General features: G+C 38.4%; 1 protein-coding gene across 1 annotated transcript in view; it reads right to left on the bottom strand.

The window, feature by feature from the left end:
- The window catches only part of ATP7B (ATPase copper transporting beta), a 61,247-nt gene that overhangs the window by 18,761 nt on the left and 19,329 nt on the right, over nucleotides 1–23,157 (bottom strand). Inside the window, 6 exon segments of the mRNA XM_036744382.1 lie at nucleotides 6,923–7,091; nucleotides 8,006–8,188; nucleotides 9,464–9,658; nucleotides 14,869–15,003; nucleotides 15,244–15,398; nucleotides 15,503–15,630. Coding sequence (XP_036600277.1) covers nucleotides 6,923–7,091; nucleotides 8,006–8,188; nucleotides 9,464–9,658; nucleotides 14,869–15,003; nucleotides 15,244–15,398; nucleotides 15,503–15,630 — 965 coding nt within the window.

The raw sequence follows: 23,157 nt of genomic DNA, 5'->3' as shown, positions 1-23,157 counted from the left end.
TGGATAATTTGTCTTTAATAGATGTCTGATGAATTTAATCACATTATGACTGTCATTTAAAACACAGTTAGGAAGATGGCTTCCACTGGGCATGATGAAGTGCCATAAGTAATGGCAGTGTCTCACAAAGTAGCTGACTTGGTACTTTACCTTGAAAAGCCACTTTAACAGGATATCAGTATTGGCACCACATGTGGATCTGGGAAGAAGTATTCAATATAATTCTAATTCTCCAGTGGATCAGGTTTCAGGGAGAAGCTTAGAATTATTAAAAGAAGTCTGTAATTTCCCAAAGGCAACAGAGTCCAGTCCCCTCTTCTTCTTCAATTTTGGGCCCAGCTCACTGTTCATCTGTAGCACCTGTCTCAAATCTACATACTAATGAACAAGCTCTAAGAGTTGCCCATCCAAGTGTATAACAATACTTTGGACAATGGTATTCTTTACCAAAAAAGGTTTGAGGACTTTTATAACTTTGACTTACATATGGGGGGTACCTACCTTGTTGGAAAAGAGACTTTAATGTGATATTTCCAACACTTTTTTAAAATCGACAAACAAAAAGAACTGTGGGATTTTGTACCTCTCTACACCTTTCAGGTAACTGTTTAATGGTAAAGACATTGGCTTTTGTGGAATACCATTTATGAAAAAAGCCTGTTCCCTTTTCATTGTCACTGCTCAACACAATATCTGCCATAAAGTAAGCATTTAGTAAATCCTATACTCTGGACATGGAGTCAGGAAGACCTAAACTTAAATCTGGCCTCAGACACTATGAGCTGTGTGACCTTGCGCATGACATTTAACCTCTGTCTTCAACAGTTTTCTCATCTGTAAAATGGGAGACAATAATAGCACCTATCTCACAGGGTTGTGGTGAGGATAAAATAACATTTCTAAAGCTCTTCGAACCTTAAAACTCTAAGGAAATGCTATCTACTATTATTAATATTCATCTTCATACATTTGTGGCTTACTGTAAGTAAGTGTTGCATATGGCAAATGAGACAAAGGGTTGGTAAATCATTAATATTCTCATTTTTTGGTTTTTGTGGGGGTTTTTTGTAATAAGGTTTGGAATTTTTCTACACCTTTGGTTTCTACCTTCCTTCAGACACCTATTGAAATGATACCTCAATGCCCTCAAAATTATGTCATCTTAAGCACAGACCTCTTCTATGTATACTTAGTCAAGCCCAGATACTTTTCCCATCCTCATTCTCTTCAGTGCCACAACTTCTAGAATCATGTCTGGAACTGTCCCAATATGGGGACTACAATGTCCTTAGTGGTAAAAAGAGTTTGATGAAGAAAAAAAATCAACAGATCTTTTATGCTTTTTATCTATTTCTTGTCATCCTACTGTTTTTATTATCAAGGTCCCTAGAATTACTTTGTTTAGTTGGGTCTCTCCCTAAACTTTTAAAAAATGTTTTTCCCTTCACTGTTTCTCAGTTTTATGAAGTGATAATCAAATCATCCACCATCTTTCTCCACAAGATTTTAGGAATGTGCTTATATTCTATATTGGTGGTGTCTTTGGTGGCCATAGCTCTCAGTCTATCAAAGAGCTCAAGGATTTGCTAAGGAAATTTTTAGGCTCTTTGGGGCTTCTTGTTACAGCAACTGACTTGGTTAAACTTTCAAACCAAATTGTCAGAATACAGCCAAACTGGCCTTCTCTCTGTTCCTTACACGTAACATTCCATTTATCACTGGATCTCCCACATGCCTGGAATAAACTCCTCTTTTTCATGTCAACTCAGTGATCACTCTCCAGTCCTACCTTCTACACGAAGCTTTTCCTGATCTCCCCAAATCCTAGCTTCCTCTCTCTCAAATTACCTTGTATTGAACTACTTTGCAATGATTCTCTATTCTGTATATATCTATAAGTGTCCTTACTGTTTTCCCCATTAGAATGTAAGCCCTTTGAGAATAAAGATTTTTTATTCTTTATACTTGTTTCACCAGCTCCTAGAATAGAGCCTGGCATATAGAGTATTTAATAAATGTTTGTTGTAGGATATGAACAGGCAGTTTTCAGGTGAAGAAATTAAAGCTATCTATAGTCATATGAAAAAATGCTCTAAATCACTATTGATTGGACAAATGCAAATCAAAACCACTCTGAGGTACCACTCATACCTATCAGATTGGCTAACTTGACAAAACAGGAAAATGATAAATGCTTAAGAAGATGTGGGAAAACTGGAACACTAATACATTGTGGGTAGAGTTGTGAACTGATCCAACCATTCTGGAGAGCAATTTGGAACTATGCCCAAAGGTCTATAAAACTGTGCATACATTTTGATCCAGCAGTACTACTACTAGGTCAGTATCCCAAAAAGATCATAAAAATGGGAAAAGGACCCACATGTATAAAAATATTTATAGCGGCTCTTTTTGTGGTGGCAAAGAATTGGAAATTGAGGGGATGTCCATGAATTGAGGAATGGCTGAACAAGTTGTGGTAGATGAATGTAATGAAATACTACTGTGATATAAGAAATGATAAGTAAGCGGGCTTCGGAAAAACCTGGAAAGACTTATATGAACTGATGCTGAGTGAAATGAGCAGAACCAGGAGAACACTGTACACAGTAACAGCCACATTGTATAATGATTGACTTTGATAGACTTAGCTTTTCTAAGGATCTAAGACAACTCCAAAAGGCTCATGATGGAAAATGCTATCCACATCCAGAGAAAGAACTCTGGAGTGTGAGTACAGATGGAAGCATACTATTTGCTCTCTTTTTGTCATTTTATTTTGTTTCTTCTTTCTTGTGGTTCCTCCCATTGGTTCTAATTCTTCTTTACATCATGACTAATATGAAAATATGTTTAATATAAATGTACATGTAGAGCCTGTATCAAATTGCACTCCATCTTGGGAAGGGGGAGAAGGGAGGGGAGAAAATTTAAAAACTCAAAATCTTATTCAAGTGAATGTTGAAAACTAAAAGCAAATTAATTATAAAAACCATAAATGTCTGTTGTTCAACTGAATCAGTATTAATATACTGTCTTCCATCAACTTTCTTTTTTTCAACATCAAGAACTTGGGAGTTATTTTAATTGCACATGCATCCCTTTGTGTAATTTTATTCTTTCTTCTAGTTTTAGGTTTATTTTTACTTTTACTCTAACATGCTGGTTAACTTACTGCACCAAGATAGTCAAGTCAGAAGATTCCCCAAAAAAGTAATTTCTTGTCTGTCAAAATATAATCAATTTTGTTTTTTATGATTTTGTTTTGAAGGCTTGCATTTTTCAATGTCTTCTGATTTTCAAAGAAGGTATAGTATTCATGACATACTCTCATTTTATAACATCTTATGGAGAAGGATGGTAGATGATTATGAGTAGTATTGCTTCATAAAATGGCATTAAGCAGTAAAGAAAAAATTAATTAAAAAAACTTAGCAAGAAATGTCATCGTAAACATTTTAATGGATAAAACTGAAAGAGGACAACAGACAGCAAAAATGTGGAAAATATGAGCAAGGATTTCTATAATGAACTCTTTTCACCATCAAGGACATTTGGCCTATCAGCACATGAAAAACTATGTGGATAAAAAACACCTTTCATTCACATGATCCTATACAGTTTGACAAACAACTTATCAGGCTCATCTATTAGTACATGTAGCCCAGAAAGACACTGGTCAGTGATTTGCCTCTATGGCTGAACACGAGGAGAGCAGCTGGCTCTTTGAATGACTCCAAGCTTTCTCCTGAAACAAAGGCACATCTTTTTAGTTCTTGCAATAATGTCGTATGGCTATGATTCACAGTACACTACTGGTTCTGAAGAAGTAAAATTAAAGACCACCCAAAAGGCAAAGGAGGAACCTGGTGGGCTCAATCAAGCCATAGTCCATTCCAAAACAAGGAATGAAACAGGAGAAGCAGTGCAAATGATGTCATCAAATAAATGTATACTAAAAAGATGGTGAGCTGGTTACACTGAGGCAATGACGGATAAATGACGGATGGAGCGGTATCCTCAGGATGTCAGGAAAAGGTGAGGAAGGCTCTCAGGATCTGGATGGACTCTTACACTGGCATGATCACACCCAGAGAGTGAAAGGAATTGATCGATAGATTGTGTTCCATTGGGAGGCTATCCTTGACACGTCAGAATGATTCAATTTACTCCAACTATCTAATTTTACAGATGAGTAAAGAGAGGCCTCAGCAAGTGAAGTGATTTGTCCAAGATCACATAATTAGTAATTAACAGAGCCAAGATTCAAACTCTGGTCGTATGGTTTATAAACCCAGTATTCTTCCTATCATTCAGCCCTAGCATGAACTATTTGAACCTTGTGGGCTTTTCGTGCCTTCATCTGCCTCTCTTAACATTTTATTTCACCTTCATCAGAGCGAGAAAAATAGAAAGGAAAAGGGGTAAAAACTTAAATGTAATTAAGCAAAGTGGATGTTAAATGTAATGACAGACCGTATCCCAAAGAGATCACAAAAAGGGGGAAAGGACCTACCAGTGCAAAAATATTTATAGCAGCCCTTTCTCTGCTGGAAAAATTTTGGAAATTGAAGGATGTCCATCAAGTGGAGAATGGCTAAACAAGCTGTGGTATATGAATGTGATGGAATACCATCTTGCAATAAGAAATGATGAACAGCCAGACTTCAGAAAAACCTGGAAAGACTTGTACAAACTAATGCAAAGTCAAATGAGCAGAACCCGGGAAACATCGTACATGGTATCAGCAACATTGTATAATGATCAACTATGAATGACTCAGCTCTTCTCAGCAACACAGTGATCCAAGACAAATACAAAGGGCTCATGAAGGGAAATGCTATCCACAAACAGATAGAGAACTGACAGATTCTGAATGCAGATCAAAGCATGCTTTTTTTCACTTCATTCTTTTTTGCATTTTTTTCCTTTTGATCTGTTTCTTCTTCCACAAATGTGATTAATATGGAAATGTGTTTTACATGATAATACATTATAAGCTATATCAAATTACCTACCATTTTAGGAAGAGACAAAGGAGGGAGAAAAATTTGGAACTTAAAATTTTGCAAAAATGAATGCTAAAAATTGTCTTGACATATAATTTTGAAAAAAATACTATTTAAAATTAAAAAAAAAATAAACGTAACGGCAGAAGTGAGGTTGGTCTGGGGGGATTATCTGTGAATTTCAGCGATATGTACTATCATTAGTGTTAAGAGAGCTTTAAAACCAATATCGTCCCAGCAATGTTATATGTCTGTGAGTCCCAGCATGTCACAGACTCAGCAGAATTAAAATGTCAAAACAACCCAAAGTGCAATAAAAAGATGCACAACACAGTGACCAATCTTGGTCTGGATAACTTCCCTCCTCCACACGGAGGATCAGGGAATGCCAATTGTAGGGTGCAGTATACAATAGAATGGAGGTCATTCTATTGGTCTATTTTGCTTAACCCTGTTTCTTTGTTAGAACAGAGAGAGTTCAATGGTGGGGAGTAAAGGGTATATAATGGGAAATGATTGTGGTGTAAAAAACAAAAGGTACCAAATTCTCCAATCCAGCTATCTGTACATCCATAGATGTAGACATATACATCTATATCTACATAGATACTTTGTTGTTTGGTCATTTTTTCAGTCCTATCCAACTCTCTGTGACCCCATTTGAGGTTTTCTGGGAAAAGATACTGGAGTGGTTTGCCATTTCCTTCTCCAGCTCATCTGACAGATAAGGAAACTGAGGCAAACAGGGTCACACAGCTAGTAAATGTCTGAGGCCAGATGTGAATTCACAAAGATGAGTCTTCCTGGTCCCAGGCCTAGCACTCTATGCACTGCACCACTTAGCCGCCTACAGACAGATAGATAGATAGACAGACAGATATATGAAAAATATATAGAGAGAGATATAGATAGATTGGAGCATCATAAGATGGGTTGAATTTTATTGATACCTTTTGTTTATATATATATATATATATATGCACTTATGAAGATCATATTTATGTTTATCACATAAATATATTTATTAATATGTATATTATACATATTTATTAGTGTAAGCAGGCTGAAGCATGTTATTTGTATAAGAAGTAGCATAAAGACATGGATAAGGTTGGGTATGACTCAAAAAGCCTATAGGTCATTTATGTATCAAGAATGAAAGATAGGAGAGGGACATATGCAGTGAATAGAGCACCAGCCAAGGAGACTCAGACACTTGACACTTACTAGCTGTGTGACCTTGGGCAAGTCACTTAACCATGACTGCCTCACCTCCCCCCTCCAGGAAAAAAAAAAAGAGGGACACATGGAGTGTTTCCTGTGAGTTTCTATCACAGAGGTACTAAGTCTCCAACATGCTAGTTCTGTCCTTTGTGAAGCAGTTACATGATAATAACATCACATATCTAAAGCTAGAATATATCGAAGGCCACAGAGCCTAACTCCCTCACCTTACAGATGAGAAAACTAAGGCCCACAGAGAATAAAAGATTTACTCAATGTCACACAGGTAGGAAGTATCAGAGGCAAGATCTGAACCCAAGTCCTTGACTCCACAGATAGGGCTTTCTCCACCATACCAGGCTGTCTCCCTGAGCCATGGAAGGATTTCCATACACATTAGGAGAGGGAGTATACACAATAATGAAATTACCGTTCTCCAGAAGTACCAGAGTATAATATCCCTATCTCCCATTACCGTTGGACATTGTGTGGATTAGAAAAGGCTTTTGTATGTGACTTGGCTACGTATCATAGCCACCCATATGCACACCTTTTTCCAGGCTAAGGAGGAAATCACAACAGAAATACTTGGCAAGGTTGCCTCTGTGGTTTGGCACAATTCCACTTCAGCCCAATCAAGTTTTGACTATTGCTATTTCCCTGGAGCCAAAGACAACGATCAATGAAACCTTTTACATCGGGAAAGCTGCCAACACCATTCAGATGGCTATTCCGTTCATTTAAAGGGTCTTCTCTCTGGGCCAAGATGGCTTCGACATTGCTGACTTTACAGCCAATTCCACACCCAGGGACAGCTTGGAAGTCCGTGCAGTACCCCAGAGTTTCGGTTCCAAGTTCCTGTGAAGGAAGTTCGAGATGGAGAAAAAGAAACAGAATCAGGTGGAAGGAAGTGATGGATAGAGAATAATGTCATGTATTGATCAACCCTACCTAAAACATATAACCTAAATCAGGTTTCTGAATGAATTTCTACACAACTAAGATTTTACAGTGCTTCCTGTTAAATCACTCACATTAATTTTCAATGTTTACTGATCGTAACATTCAGGTTGTTCCAACTGCCTCTGGCCAATGTTTTAGTAGGACCTACTACCTTTACTATCATGTTCAAGATGTCGGAGAGAAAAAAAAAATCCTTAGGGCCTCCCAGCCAAAGAAATCTATGTGGCTGAATCAATGCCAAGGCTGAAAATCCTGAACAAAGGGATTCTAATTCTTATTTTCCAAAATCACTTTTTGTATTTAGCTGAATTTTATAGGGTTTTCTCCATTACCTTTATGACCACTGGTGGTACACTCTAGTGGGCACGAGGCACCTCTGACTTTACGAGGCATATCCCTGCTTAGGAGGTGATGGCGTTGTATAGTGGATAGAAAGGATATTGGCTTTGAAGTCAAGAAGAGCCGCGTTCAAGTTCTAACTCAGACGCACACTGGCTATGTGACCCCAGATAAGTGATTTAACCTCTCGGTGCCCTGGGAAACTAAGACTGCAAGTTACAGAACAGGTGTTCATCTGTACTGGTGGAATGTCTATCAATGAAATCACAGGTCCAATCCACACCAAAAATTCCTGCTCACTAAACTAGCCAGGAACTCTTCAGCTCCACAGGGGAAACATATGATCACTGCACTTGGTTATATAATGTTAACAGACATGTAATAAAGGTATCAGGAAGCCTCACCTACCAAGGCACTAAAGATGAAAGAAGAGGACAGGGACTGGGATATTTTATAATCTGCGTACCTACCTCTTTACAGTACTTAGTGACAGCCACACCCAGGGGGTGCTCACTGCTCGCTTCAGCAGTGCCAACCACAGCCAGGAGTTTCCTCAGAGGTAGGGAAACCATGTCGACCAGCAGCAGAACTCTCATGACTTTGGGGACACCATAGGTGATGGTTCCAGTTTTGTCAAACATCACCGTCTTGATCTGTCAGAAAAGACCAGCACTGGAATTTTTAACAAAGGGATAAACTGGGGAATTATTGTGGCAGAGTGGGGAGAGTGCTAACTTGGAATCAGGACCCCAGGATTAAGCCCTGGCTCTGCCTCTTGCAATCTGTGTGATCCTTCAGTACAAGCTCTTAATCTATAAAATGAGGGTGTTGGACTAGGGTCCCTTCCAATTAGTTCAAAATCTATGACCAACTGTATGTGATCCTAAGTTCCACATGTTGCCAGAATCAAAGGGTTACAAGGGGCATTAGAGGTCATGTCATCCATCCTCCTGTCTCCTGGTAGAACCAGCAATGCCTAAGTCATCTCAGACAAACAAGAGTCTATGCCATTAAAAAAGACCCACAAAGAAAAAGATTTTATACCTCTCTCTCTAAAATCAAATCTCATAACTAGAAATTAATTCCTACGTCTTCCCACCCAAGTCAGGATGAAGCACAGGCAAGGTTGCCTAGGATACAACATACAAGTAAAGCCTTGAGGGACACTCATGTCAACTTTTGTACATAAACATAATTCTGACACCAGAAGATTCTGTTACTTAAAAGCATATATTTATTTTGTGATAAGCCAAGTCATGTGTTTCTGAAGCTCAAAGGTCTAGAGGGTCACTAACACACAGGAGGCAGAGTGATTTTCAAACCTTAATTAGGGGCACACAATTGCCTCAATGCAGACTGCCAAGCATTTTGTGCTGCTGCTTAAATCTGTTAAAGTAGAAACAAAGATTGGTAATTAGCCTTCCTTTGTATGATAAGACAGGGGCTAAGGTTGCCTAATATTGGACTCAGGGGCCCAGAACTTCAAGGATGAGAATGAGGACAGAGATGGGGAGGTCTCAGGAAAGGAAGAGTTTAAATATTCAAGAGTATTTGCTGTTTTGTGATCCTGCCCAGATCACACTACCATGGGACTATCAACGGCGTTGCAGTGGTGGCTTCTGTCTCAGTTAAAGGCAATAGGCAGTCATTCTAAAGTCTGTTTCAGAATTTCAGAGGCCATCTTGCCCAAGCTGTACATGTACTTGAATGGAGCCACTCGGCTGTCTCAATGACATTATGACTCCATGATGGATGAGCTTCATCCTGACAAGACCTGAGGATAAACACCATTGTTTCTGGGGAGTGCAAACAGCTGCTTCCTCCTCAGAGAGTCCACTTCTTGTCCCTCAAGGAAGACCCTCCTAATTGCAAATCCAGTTTTCGTTTAACCCTTGGCGAGGCGCTATAGAGAGAGTGAGTGCACGTACCTTGTGCGCCATTTCGAGGGGCTTTCCTCCTTTGATGAGAATCCCATTTTGGGCAGCCACCCCTGTTCCAACCATTACTGCTGTTGGTGTAGCCAAGCCCAGAGAGCAAGGACAGGCAATACACAATACTGTGATGGATGTCTGGAATGCAAAACGAATGATCACTTCTGCCTGAGAGACGTGTTTGTTAGCACTCTGAAAAGTGAAGAGAGAAAGCAGTTTGAGATTTAGGCAAGAAGGCTGACAGAATCCTGAAATTGAGAAAATATTGAAGGAGCAGACCTCTAATCTTGTTACGAGCTGGGATTCAAGAAAATTGCATTCTAATTTTGTTCTTCTCTGACTGGGTAGTTTCAGGTAAATCATTTAATTGGTTCACAGCTCAGTTTTCCTATCTACAAAAACTGAATAACTTACTAATTTCCCTCAAAGAAATATTGTTAGGGAAGCCTTGTTAACAAAAGAATACTCTATGCCACAACTCAAAAAACAGGAAATGTATTTTAAAAAACCCAAAATGCATCTAGTGACAATTCATGATTTCATATACTCTTTTTCTGTTCTTTGTATCAGGAAGAGTTCATGTTCACTGATTTTTGTCACAGTTATAATAATAAAAAGTAAATTTTAATTTTAAAAATGATAGATATCCATCCATGAATGCTCTGTGGCAATATGAGTATCTTAACATGAATTAAAAGTCCCTGGACTAAGTTGGCTTGTTTTTTAGTGTTTCTAAAAAATTTCAGATTTATGATAATAGAGAAATGTTTCTTTTACTCAAGACCCAATTAAAAACACCTTTCCTGAATCAAAAATATTGCAACACAACTTCCTATCTCTGCCCCTATTTCATTAGATAAATATGAAATATGGGCTTCATTTATAAAAACTGACAGGGATAAGGACAGGACTTGTGACCGTATTATTAGTATAGGGAATTCCCAGATGAAGAAACTCTCCCCACCAATGCATGTTGATACCTTCTCTGCAACCTACAGTCTTAAGAGTTGCCTACAGCAGAGGAGTCAAACATACAGCCCATTGGCCACAACATTCCCAAGTGCAACCCTACCAGATTAAAAATTTAACAGGGAACTATTTAACAAAATTAATAAAAATACAATAAAATATAATGTTAAAATGTAGTTTTCTAAGTCGAGATACTATTTAGTGGCCACTACTTCTGAGTTTGACTCCACTGGTCTAGAACACTAGGAAATTAAGTGATCTGCCCAGTGTCACACAGTCAGTACTTGGCACAGGAAGGACTTGAATCCAGGTCTTCTAGACTTCAAAGCCAGCTCCCTAATCCACTGTGCCATACTGTCTCTGCTATGAAATATAACATTTTATGGTTCTCATACAAATAAAATTTTTATTCTTTAGTGTGCATTTAGATATTTCTGTTTCACTTTTCACACAAATAAATCCAGATTTTAACAACTGGAGAAATATTCATTGCTCACAGGGGGGCTGAGTTATTATAACAAAAATAACAATGCTACCTAAATTAATTTACTTATTCAGTGCCATGCCAATCAAACTACGAAAGAATTATTTTATAGAGCTAGAAAAAATGGTTACAAGAGTCACCTGAAACAACAAAGGTCAAGAATATCAAGGGAATCAATAAAAAAAATGTGAAGCTAGATCTCAAACTATAAATCAAAGTGGTAATTGTCAAAACACCTGGTACTGGCTAAGAAACAGAGTGGTGGATCAGAGAAATAAATCAGGCACTCAATATACAGTAGTGAACTACGCTAGTACTATAGTGTTCGATAAACTCAAAGATCCAAGCTCTGGGGGCAAGAACTCAACATTTGACAAAAATTACTGGGAAAACTGGAAAGTAATTTTGCAAAAGCTAGGCAAGGATCAACAGCTCACACTGTATATACCAAGATAAGGTCAAAATGGGTACATGATTTAGACATAAATGGTGAGATCAGTGACATCGTAAGTAAATTAGGGGAGCATAGAAAAATTTACCTATGGATAAGGGAAGAGTTCATGACCAAGCAAGAGATGGAGAGGATCGCAGAAAGTAAAATGGATAATTTTGATTAAATGAAATTTAAAAAGGATTTGCACAAACAAAACCACAGCCAAAATTAAAAGGGGGGGAGGATTTATAGCAAGTTAAGGCCTTGTTTCTCAAATATATAGAGAACTGAGCCAAACTTATAAAAATAACAGCCATTCTCATAAATGGTGAAAGGATGGTAGATAAAGTAGTAGATAGCATCATTAAAGCTATCAATAGTAATGAAAAAACCTTCTAAATCACTGCTGATTAAAGAAATGAAAATTAAAACAACTTTGAGGTACCGCCGCACACCTATCAGATCGGCTAACATAAAAACAGAATGATAAATGCTGGAGGGGACGTGGAAAAACAGGTACACTAATGTACTGTGGTGAAGTTGTGAACTAATCCAACCGTTCGGAGAACAATTTGAAATTATTCCCAAAGAGTTAAAAAACTATGCATAACTTCGACCCAACAATACCATTACTAGGTCTGTATCCCAAAGAGATCCAAAAAAAGAAGAAAGGACCTATTTATACAAAAATATTTATAGCAGCTCCTTTTGTGGTAGCAAAAAATTGGAAATGGAGGGGATTGCTCATCAATTGGGGAATGGTTGAATAAGCTGTGGTATACGATTGTGGTGGAATACTATTGTGCTATAAGAAATGACAAGCAGGATGGTTTCAGAAAAACCTTGGAAGACTTATATGAACTGATGCAGAATGAAGTGAGCAGAACCAGGAGAATGTTATACACACTAACAGCAATATTGTAAGGATGATCAACTGTGGAAGACTCAGTTACTCTGATCAAGACAATGAGCCAAGATAATTCCAAAGGACCCAGGATAAAAAATGCTCTCTCTCTCCAGAAAGAGACCTGATAATCTCTGAGCACAGAATGAACCATATTTTTTCCACTTTCTTTATTTTTTCTTGTTAATTTTTTTGTTTGAGTTTTTTGCTTTTTCTACCCCAACATGACTAATATAGAAATATGTTCTTCATGACTTCACATGTTTAACTGATATATTGTTTGCGTTTTCAATGGATGGGTGAAGGATGAGAGAAAGACATTTTAGAACTCAAAATTTTTTAAAATGAGGGTGAAAAATTAAATTAGATATTTGTTTCTGTAGGGTTTTTAAGTTTGTAATTTTAAAAATCAGGCAGAAGGCTCTAGAGAGTTCTTAAGCCACTCTAGCCATTAGTATCAAAATCCAATAGCCCATACCTCTTTGGTATAAATCCACATTCAAGCTACTAGGATGCAACAGCATCCTGGAAACAATTCTCATAGAGCAAAGTTATAGGAATATATAGCATCTCCTTCGTTAGCTTCTCCATGATTTTGCAGTTAAAAAAAAGTCTAAATACAAGATGAAGAAGCATGTAACATCAGAAATCCCATAAAATCACATAGTTGTCATGACTGAATTTTAACAAAAGGGTAAATTGAAGCAGCTCTCTCAGCAAGATAACATTTACTAGCAGGGGCATGATACCTGTCAATAAATGGGTCAGGTCAGTGGCTTGCCTTCATTAATACCAAAGGCCTCGAGCAAGAGGACAGTATCCCTTACACATGGTTTGAGGAGTACAGAACAAAGACCAAAACAGGGTAGATGACGTCATGGAATTAAGGGCAACAAGACTGGTTATAGAGCTGAGGCATAGGAACAACATGATTGGTTACAAGTTTGGTAACGAGGACTAGCAATGACCCCTCTTCTCTCATGAGACTAGGAAGTGCTCACTGTCTCAGTGCAGGCGAGAGGTAGCAGTCCAGACTTTTGGAAAGCAAACCAGACACACCTGAACAGAGTTTGGTGGCATAAAAATATCAGGCCCAAACCTCCTTGTTTTCTCACACATTCTCCAGTGTCAGTTAAATTCGTGAGGCAGGAGAGCCAGATGTTTAAACTTAACCCATTACAAGCCTATTAAACTCTAACCTAAGTTCAGAGACAAAGAGCCATGACTTAAGCACTAACAGGACAAAAGTCCATTAACTGTAAATAGGATAAATCTTAATCTTCTCATGGTCCAATTTTTTATCTTAGAACATTTTTTTTTACTGGTCCCTCTGGCCCCTAAAACCTCAGCTTTTGTAGGCAATCAAGTTAGCCAAGTCTAGGCATTAATATGAGTTTTTGTACCAAGAGCTAGGATATTTGAGTTTATCAAATGCTAGGCTACTGTTCATTTACTCCTGCATATTGTATACCTAATCTGTTCTACTGATTAACCTCTCTCTTTCTTAACTAGCACTAAAATTGCTTTGATGATTACTGGTTTGTAATATAGTTTGAGATCTGGCACTTTTAGGTCCCCTTCCTTCTCACTCCAGAGGAGTATTTGTAGTTTGCTTTTGTCACCAAAGGAAGGCAACTTGATGTCAGAAAAAGCTATATTAGAATACCTGTCTGTTCTAAGCTTAAGTATTATTTTCAAAGAAAGGCCATATGAAATAGTGGCTAGACAACTGGCCTAGTGGCCAAGAAAAACTGGGTTTAATTGCCTCCTATAACACGTATTGGCTTTGTGATCCTGGGAAAGTCACTAAACCTCTCACTGCTGTAGGGAACTTCTCTAAAACTATATGTCCGAAGGAGATGTTGACCAGCAGTAGTAGAGGGAGTTTTCCTAGACCACCGAAATCCCAGGTCTAGTGTCTATTCCTATTAATTTCAAAATAAGAAATGACATCTTAATTGTCAATAGATGTTCCATGAATCCCTCTGAGGGAGTCAGTGATGGGGAAATAACATAAAGTATAGCTTCCTAAACTCTAGGCTAACAAATGTTAGACTGTTCCAGGTAAGAGAAATCAAAATTCAAAACAAAAAAGCTAAAAACACTGCTTGTCACACTTTGCCCTTATCATATGGTGCTTTTTAATGTTAATTTTTAAAGTATATTTTTCTTATTTTCCCAAACAGAATAAGATCCTTGCATGAAGGGCTGGTGATTTACTTGTCTTTGCATTCCTGATAGCCCTGATTACAGTGCCTTGAATATAGTAGGTACTCAACAAAAGTGATCAATATACTCATGCAAGTAGGGTGGGAGTTCCTTCACATTTAAAACTAACCTCCTAGAGGCCCAACATTAAAATAAGAAGAAACTAATTTGTTTTGACAGTAATCACAATGGGCAACACATAGAAATGGTGGCCATGTTCAATCAGAAATATCCAGTATGCTGATCATCCTGCCTGTGTCTTGCATTTGTATGGCCAAAAAAAGAAAGAAGCAAATACAATGAATGCAATGGATAATAAAAGCCTGATGACTCTGGGCACTGAAAGAGAAGCATTTGTTGCAGTAAAATGTAGAAAAACAATACAATCAAGGCACTCAACTTACAGGAAAGTATTTCTGGACAACATCAAAATCGATAAAACCGATTACAATCCATGCCACCAATGTCACAGTTGACACAATGATGATGAATGGGACAAAATATCCGCTAAATCTGTCAGCCAGTTGCTGAATGGGTGCCTATGGAAGAAACAACAAGACACCAAAACCATTGGAACTCATAAATAAAAAGATAAATAATGCTATAAGCATGGATAAAGAAATTAATACACAATCATTTTCTTCCTTAATCATTTCATGGACCAGTCATACCTAAGAAAACAGAATGGGCTACTATGAAGATCTTAAAATAATTTCCAGAATGAGGATACGATGAAGCCATGTCCAGTGTTTGCCAGCTACTCTGGATATTTTCATTACCTTTGACATTTGAGCCTCTTCTACCAGTTTCACAATTTGTGCCAGTGTGGTATCAGACCCAACATGAGTGGCAGTAACTAGCACCGAGCCATGCGCATTGATTGAACCAGCAATCACTGTGCTCCCTGGTTTCTTAGTGACTGGCATGGCTTCTCCTAGAATGGGGAAAATGGAGAAATATTATGAGCTACATTTGCCATCATCATTTAAGTATCCTGGCAAATCTCCAGGAAGTGAAGTTCAATCAACACTAGCTAACCTGTGATGAGGGACTCATCGGCCATGGTGCTGCCTTCTAGGACTTTTCCATCTACTGGGAACTTTCCTCCAGGTACTACCTTGATCACGTCATTCCGCTGAACCAGCTCCATAGGAACTTGCTCCTCCCTGCAATAAATATTAATAAAGTAAAAAATTGGGAAAGTAAAAAGCCCAAGAAGGCAGGAGAGTGTGGCAAAACTTGTGCTGGCTTTGGAGTCAAGGACCTAAGTTCAAATCCCAGCTCTGATGGTTTTCTTGTGACCTTAGATAAGTCTCTTCACTCTTCTGGACCTATAGCTCCTTATATTTAAGAAAAAGAAGTTGAATTGGATGATCTCTAAGGTTCCTTCTAGCTCTAGATTCTACGAACCATATTCATTTATATTTTCTCATCATTGGGACCACATTCCATGTAAAGAGAATGTTCTTTTTTTGAATGCTTGAACATTTTTAAAAATTAAGTTAATTTTTATCTCACATAAAAGAGGCAAGAAAAAGCTTTTACAGTGGAGGAGAAGAGGAGGGAGGTGAGAGGGAATGAGTGAACCTTACTCCCATCAGATTTAGCTGAAGGAGGGATTAACATACACACTCAATTGGATATGGAAATCTATCTCACCCTACAGGAAAGTAGGGGGGAAAGGGATGGGGGGGGTGGGGTTGATGGATAAGAGGGCAAATGGGGGAGGGGTAATCAGAAGCAAACATTTTTGAGGCGGGACAGGGTCAAAGGAAAGAATACAATAAATGGGGGCCAAGACAGAATGGAGGAAAATATAGCTAATTTTTCACAACATGACTATTATGTATGTGTTTTGCATGACAACACATGTATAACCTACATCAAATTGCTTGCCTTCTCAATGAGGGTGGTTGGGGAGGGAGGAAAGGAGAGAATATGGAACTCAAAGTTTTAAAAAAGAATGTTAAAGAATGTTAAAAGAATGTTAAAAAAGAATGTTAAAAATTGTTTTTACATGCAACTGGGAAATAAGATATACAGGCAATGGGGTATAGAAATCTATCTTGCCCTACAAGAAAACAGAAGGGAAGGGGATAAGAGAAGGGGGGGGTGGTAATAGAAGGGAGGGCAGATTGGGGGAAGGGGTAATCAGAATGCACACTTTCTTGGAATTGGGGGAGGGGAGAATTAGGGAGAAAATTTGGAACTCAAAATCTTATGGAAGTAAATGTTGAAAACTAAAAATAAATTATTTTTTTCTAAAAATTAAGTTAGTTTTATTTTAAACAAATATGTCCCTTTTCTCCCTCCCACTTCCCTTCATTCCCCCTTAAGGAAGCATGAAAAACAAAGTCCTCATTACAAACACGAATGGTCAAGCAAAACAAATTCCTGAGTTGGCCGTCTGAAAATATCTCAATCAGTTCTCGGAGCCGATCACCTCCCTATCAAGAGATGGGTGGCCTTATTCCACTGTGAGTCCTCTGAAATTATGGTTGGTCATTGTGTTGGTCCAAGTACCTAAGGTTTTCAAAGTTGATTGCCTTTGTAATATTTTTGTATAAATTGTTCTACTATTCTTATCTCACTCTGAATCAGTTCATACAAGTCTTCCCAGGTTTCTCTGCAGCTGTCCCTTTCATCATTTCCTACAGCACATACATAGATCATGACTTGTTCAGTCATTCTCCAGTCGATGCACATCCCCTCAGTTTCAAATTCTTCACCACCATAAAAAAAAAGGTGCTGCAAATACTTCTGTGCCCATGGGATCTTTTCCCCCTTTCTTTGATCTCCTAGGGTATAGATCTAGAAGCAGGACCACTAGGTCAAAGACTATGTATACACAATTTAATAGCTTTTGGGGCATAGTTCCAAAAGGCTTTAACAGCCCATAGATCCATCGACAATGCATTAGTGTACTTGCTTTCCCACATCCCCTCTGGCACTTCCTTTTGAGTCAACTGTGCCAATCTGATGCGTGTGTGAAGAGGTACTTTACTTTGTATTTCTCTGATTATTAGTGATTTCAAGTATTGTTATACTGCTATTGATAGTTTGGATTCCATCATCTGTAAACTGCCTTTTTATATCCTTTGATCAATTGGAGAATGGCTCTTATTCTTATAAATTTGAATCATTTCCCTATATATCTTAAAATTGAGACCTTTATCAGAGAAACTTGCTGCAAAGATTTTTCTCATTTATCTACTCCTCTAAAGTTGGGCTCTGCTCACCTAAGAGTGGGGAGGTACTGTCCCAAGCTTCAGGCTTTTTCATGTTGATGTTTTCAGAACTAGTTTGAGGGGGTCTACAGGTTTTTTGTGTGATCCTGGGAGAAGTAGGATCACTGCTTTCCTGGTCTGTGCTCTGGTCTTTACCCAGAAAGGACCCCTGGTCCCCACATTTCTCTTCACCTTGGAACTGAGACCAGGGCCCCTACTCCCTTGTGACTGACCAGAAATGCTCCTCTCCACCCTGGAACTGTTACGCAGAGTTGCTTCTGGGTTGCTAATCAGTGTCAGCAAAGGGTTCCCTTCAATCTCCTTCTGACTAGTTGTTGGGCTTCCTAAGCTGCTACTGCTACCATTGCAGTCACCTCCAAGGCCCATGGCTGGTGCTATAGCACTGTGCTCCAAGCCAGTGCTCACTCTGGTGTCATAGATCTCCCCTGCATACCTTCTAAGTTTTCTTAGGCTGAAAAAATGTCTCATCCTGACCTTTTGTTGGCTCTATTACTCCAAAATTTGATTTGAGGCATTACTTTAAAGTTGTTCAGAGGGGAATATTGAGAGCGTTCAAGTGGGTTGTTGCCTCTAATTCACCATCTTGGTTCTACGCCATAAAGAATTTTAACAGTTCCATGACGCTTAATTTTTTTTTCTATGATAATGGCTCTAATCCATCTTTGAGAGGCAGCATAGTGTAAGAGATAAGGTACTGAACTTGGAGTAAGACTTAGGTTAAAATTCGACCTCTGACACCGGATCTGAGCCTCAACTACCTCATCTGTAATGGACAATAATTGCCTTGAGAAGTTGCCACAAGGGCCAAGTGAAAGCAGGCGTGTAAAGCACTTCGTATTATACAAAGGTCAGTCCTTCGTGTTTCCAGACCTACTGCATACTGAGCATGACCCACTCTATTTCCTCACCCAAGCAGGCTCTTCAAAATCTCCCAGTATCATACTGACCCTACCCTTTTTCTAAGTCTTTGCACATTCTATGCCTGGCATGGTCTTTCCCTACACCTTTGCCTATTGAAGTCTTTCTCTTCCTTCAAGGTCTAGCTCAAATACCTGATCCTTCATGAGATTTTCCTTGATCTCCCTAGCTACAAGTGACCTCTGTTTTTTAATCTCTCCTTCCTCCCTATTAGAATCTCAGATGATCAATTATCAGGGAATCCTGTGGTTTAGATTCCTGATTCGGGTAGAAGTTCAATCAGAAAATCTCTAGGGACTCTTTCAATTCTGCAATCCTATAATTATGACCTAATTGGTTTTTCTTCCAGGTCTGAATCTTAATTTAGAGACAAAAGCCCTTCCTGGGTATACTGATGACTCCAATACTTCTACTGTACTGGAGGTAAGTAGCTCCTTTTAGCCTTATTTGCATAGCTAAGAGCTAGGAAGAAAAACCTATCTTCCTAATTAATCAAAGGACAGGTGTTAAGTTTTCTTTTTCCAACATCCCTTCTAGCCTAAGAGTTTCTGCTAATAGTTTACCATCACAACTCTCTTGCTTTTGTCCAACCACCCTAGGAAACGGTTTGGAATAGGACCAAAGGGTTATAAAACTGTGCATACCTTTGACATAGCAATACCACTACTAGGTCTGTATCCCAAAGACATCCAAAAGATGGGAAAAGGACCCATTTGAACAAAGATATTTGTAGCAGCTCTTTTTGTGGTAGCAAAGAATTGGAAACTAAAGAAATGCCCATCAACTGTGGAATGGCTGAATAAGCTGTGGTATATGATTGTGATGGAATACAATCGTACTAAAAGAAATGACAAGCAGGATACTCTCAGAAAAACATGGAAAGACTTATATGAATTGATGCAAAATGAAGTGAGCAGAACCAGGAGTTCATTATATATGGTGAAAGCAATACTGGATGATCAGCAATGAAAGACTTGGCTACTCTGACCAACACAATGATCCAAGACAATTCCAAAGGACTCATGATGAAAAAATACTACCCACTTCCAGAGAGAGAACTGATGAAATCTGAGTGCAAACTGAAGTATAATTTTCTCACTTTATTTTTCTTGATTTTTTTCAGTTAATACGGAAATATGTTTTGCATGATTTCACATGCATAATTGTTATCATATTGGCTCGCCTCCTCAGTAGGTTGGGGAGGGGTGCAAGGGAAGAGAATTTGGAACTATTTATTTTTAAAAGAATGTTAAAAAATGATAAAGTAAAAATAAAAGAGAAGAGGGAACACAAACAGAGGTAGGTCCATTGGCAAATTTTCTCTTCACTTCAAGTACCCTTCAACAACAGAAAATATTTAGGTCAATTAAATGTGTCTAATATTAGCAAACATGCAACCTATTTGGCCTTTCAATTTTCAGAGTTTTTGAAGCTAGATTTGAAAGAAGATTGGTGAGCATTAATTTATTTAATAACAGCAATAGCTGAAAAGTATGTGACAATAAATGGTGACATCATAGCAGGAAAAAAACCCCAAACCAACTATTCTGCTTTCTACTCCTGGTTCTTCACCTTGGAGAAGCCAAAAAGAGAGCAAAAGTATACTTCTGTGCCACAGCCTTTTTTTTTTTTTTTTACTTAGGACAAAGTATCTTGATTTAGAGGCACTCATAACTCATTCCAGCCATCTTGTCCCCTCTCTGATCGATACTTTAGCTAGGGTCTAGTATGAACTGAAATTTGAATTACATCCATTCCCTTAGTGACCTGTGCTTTTATACATTATAGCATGTTTTCTGACAGGAAGTGTGGAGTTACTCAAACCTTAGATTTATAAAGAAAAATTGTTTTCTAAAAGGTTACCAGTTCTTCAAGAAGAAACCCTTTTTAATCACCATCTTTTAAAAAGATGCTACATCCTGTTTATAACAGAGATATGGAAGAGTTTGGTTTTTTTTTTAATCACATTGATTCTGGACAAATGTATGCTAGACATTTCTAAGTACCAATGTATAATAGTGACTCAGTCAAAACCCTTTTTATTCTCACCTAACAGTAGCAAAGTGCATAAGCATATGAAGGGGGAAAACAGACTTAGCTCTGTACAAGCTCTGAGGAAGAAGAATAAGCTCATTTTATGTTGTTTTATGTGGCATTCTGAACCTGTTACAATGATTATTCCTAAAGGAGGCAGGAGGAGGGTGGAATCAAATGCCTCAAAGTCTTATTTCTGTTTCCATTATCTTCTAACATTCTAGCACTTATAATGTGTCAGACACTAGAGATACAAAGAGGTTCCGGCAGTCATGGACAAAAGCAGGTACAATTATAGGTAATAGGTATTTATTTATTACATGTTTGCTGCGCTCAATTGTGCTTTACAGTCTAAAGCCTATTTCACAAATATTTATTGAATGCCTACTCTACACAAAGCTATTTGATCAGATACCACAAAGGTAGAACTTGATCCAGAATAAACAGAACAGGAAAAGAGTGTGCTAGACTGCCTGAGCTCTTCGAATGTCCCCGCATTAGTCAATGAAGTCAAAAGGAAGCAATATCACATAATGCAGAGAACACTGAATTTAGAGTTAGAGGTCCTAGATTCCAGTCCTAGCTCTGCTACCCACCATTTCCATAACGTCAGGCAAGTTTATTCACTTCTCTGGCCTTCAAGGTTTTCTTATCTCTACAATGAGAGCCTTAGACTAGAAGATCAAAGATGGACCCCACTGGCTCCAAATCCTGTAATTTCTCTACTCACAAACTGATAAGAATCCAAAAAGGATCAAATGATGGGCCAAAGTTACTAAGATGACATTGACTAGCAAAAAGGCAAAGCCCACTAGAGTCACATCCCAATGTTTCATCATCGTGTAAAAGTGTTCATAGATGTTCTCAAAGGCCCTAACAGCAGAGCACAAGTTCTAGCTACCAAGCTAAAAAGATTCCAAGCATGGGTCTGGTGATGGAGCACACACTTGTTATCTGAGAACCAGCCTAGATAAGTTTGGAGAAGCTCGTCACCTAACTGGCCACAGACTGATGATTTTTATTTTTAAACATGGCAACCCTCAGAGTTAACCATCCACTCACATAGGGTTTACAGTCCGGGCATGAGGGGAGGGAGTGCTCATGTTTACAAAATTACAGATCCTTGAAGCACAGAAAAAAAAAAATAAGACTGTAGTTTGGTTTTAAGAAATCATCTACACAAGCACAGGGTGGGGGAGGGACAGCTAGACCGCAGTAAATGTGCCAAAGATCTAGGAATTTTAGTGCTCTAGAAACTCGATGTGAGGGAACTGAATGACGTGCAAGCTTATGTTGCATTACTAGAAAAACATCGTGCAGAATGCGGAAGATGACAGTTGTATTGTGGTCGGACCACTTCTACAGCTGTATTTTAGTTCTTAGTACCACCATCATCATGGAATAAAAGCCTTTTTCTTTGGTTTAGCATGAAAAGTTAGTGCCTGGCAGATAAAAGGCACTGAATGAATGCTTGCAGAGGGATTTTTTTTTAAATCACTAGCCTAACTGGGAAGCACCATTTCTTTTAAGCAGTGACTCCCCCACCCCTTAGAGAACCAAGGTGTCTTGTAAACATCAGCAAACAATAAGTGGCATTATTATCATCCTCATTTTATCAATGAAGAAACCGAGGCAGACAGAAGTTAAGTGGCCTCTCCTCCATTCACTGCTAACACTCCCATGGCACTTTTTGGGGACTATATACTTCCTTGTGTTGCCAATTATCTTCTCAAAGCTAGGTCCTGATTAGGGTGAATAATGAATCCCCAGAAGTTGTCTCACAAATTCTAAGTCAAAGTATTTAAATTATTATTACACAAAATATGTTAACTAGGGCCTAGGTTTACTACTTACTGTCCAAGTGCCCTTGGAAAATACAATCTCTAAGATTCAAAGTTTTCTATCTATAAAACGATTAGGGTAGAATAGATAATTATCAAATGATCAACAGCCATTCATCAAGGGCCTACTGTGTGCAATGCTCAGTGCTATGTGCCAGGAGTACAAAGACAACAGTAAAACAGTCCCTGCCTTTGAGGAGTTTACATTTTTGAGGGGCAGATGTACACATGCAGGGTGTCCCAAAAGTCCTAGTGCAGGTTTAAACTTTAGTAACTTCAGAAGTATAAAGTCTATAAACTTACAAAACATACCAACGGAAAGATTATTTATACTTTACACTTCCTTGGTTTTGTGAAGTTTATGTAATAAGTGACTTATTTTAATTTTAACAAGCCAGGGCACCCTGTCACTACACATTGTGTGACAGGTTCTGGATGACCTTTCTCAGACCAGTGGATCTGTAGAGGGGGTCCTCTAGTTCAGCCACCTGGGTCATCTCAACTGTCTGCTAAGCATCAAAACCTGACTCTTTGGATGGCCTTTAGGCCTGGATCACACATGCAATCCTTTCAGGCACCGATCAGCAGCTTATGAAAGGTTCTTCAAAGTTTGAAGCCACTGGAGAGTTGTATAGCACAAGAGGGTGGTGAT

The sequence above is a fragment of the Trichosurus vulpecula genome, chromosome 2 (assembly GCF_011100635.1).
Source record: "Trichosurus vulpecula isolate mTriVul1 chromosome 2, mTriVul1.pri, whole genome shotgun sequence".
Lineage (NCBI taxonomy): Eukaryota > Metazoa > Chordata > Mammalia > Diprotodontia > Phalangeridae > Trichosurus > Trichosurus vulpecula.
Note: the sequence above shows the minus strand (reverse complement) of the source record. Positions and strands in the feature narration are given on the sequence as shown.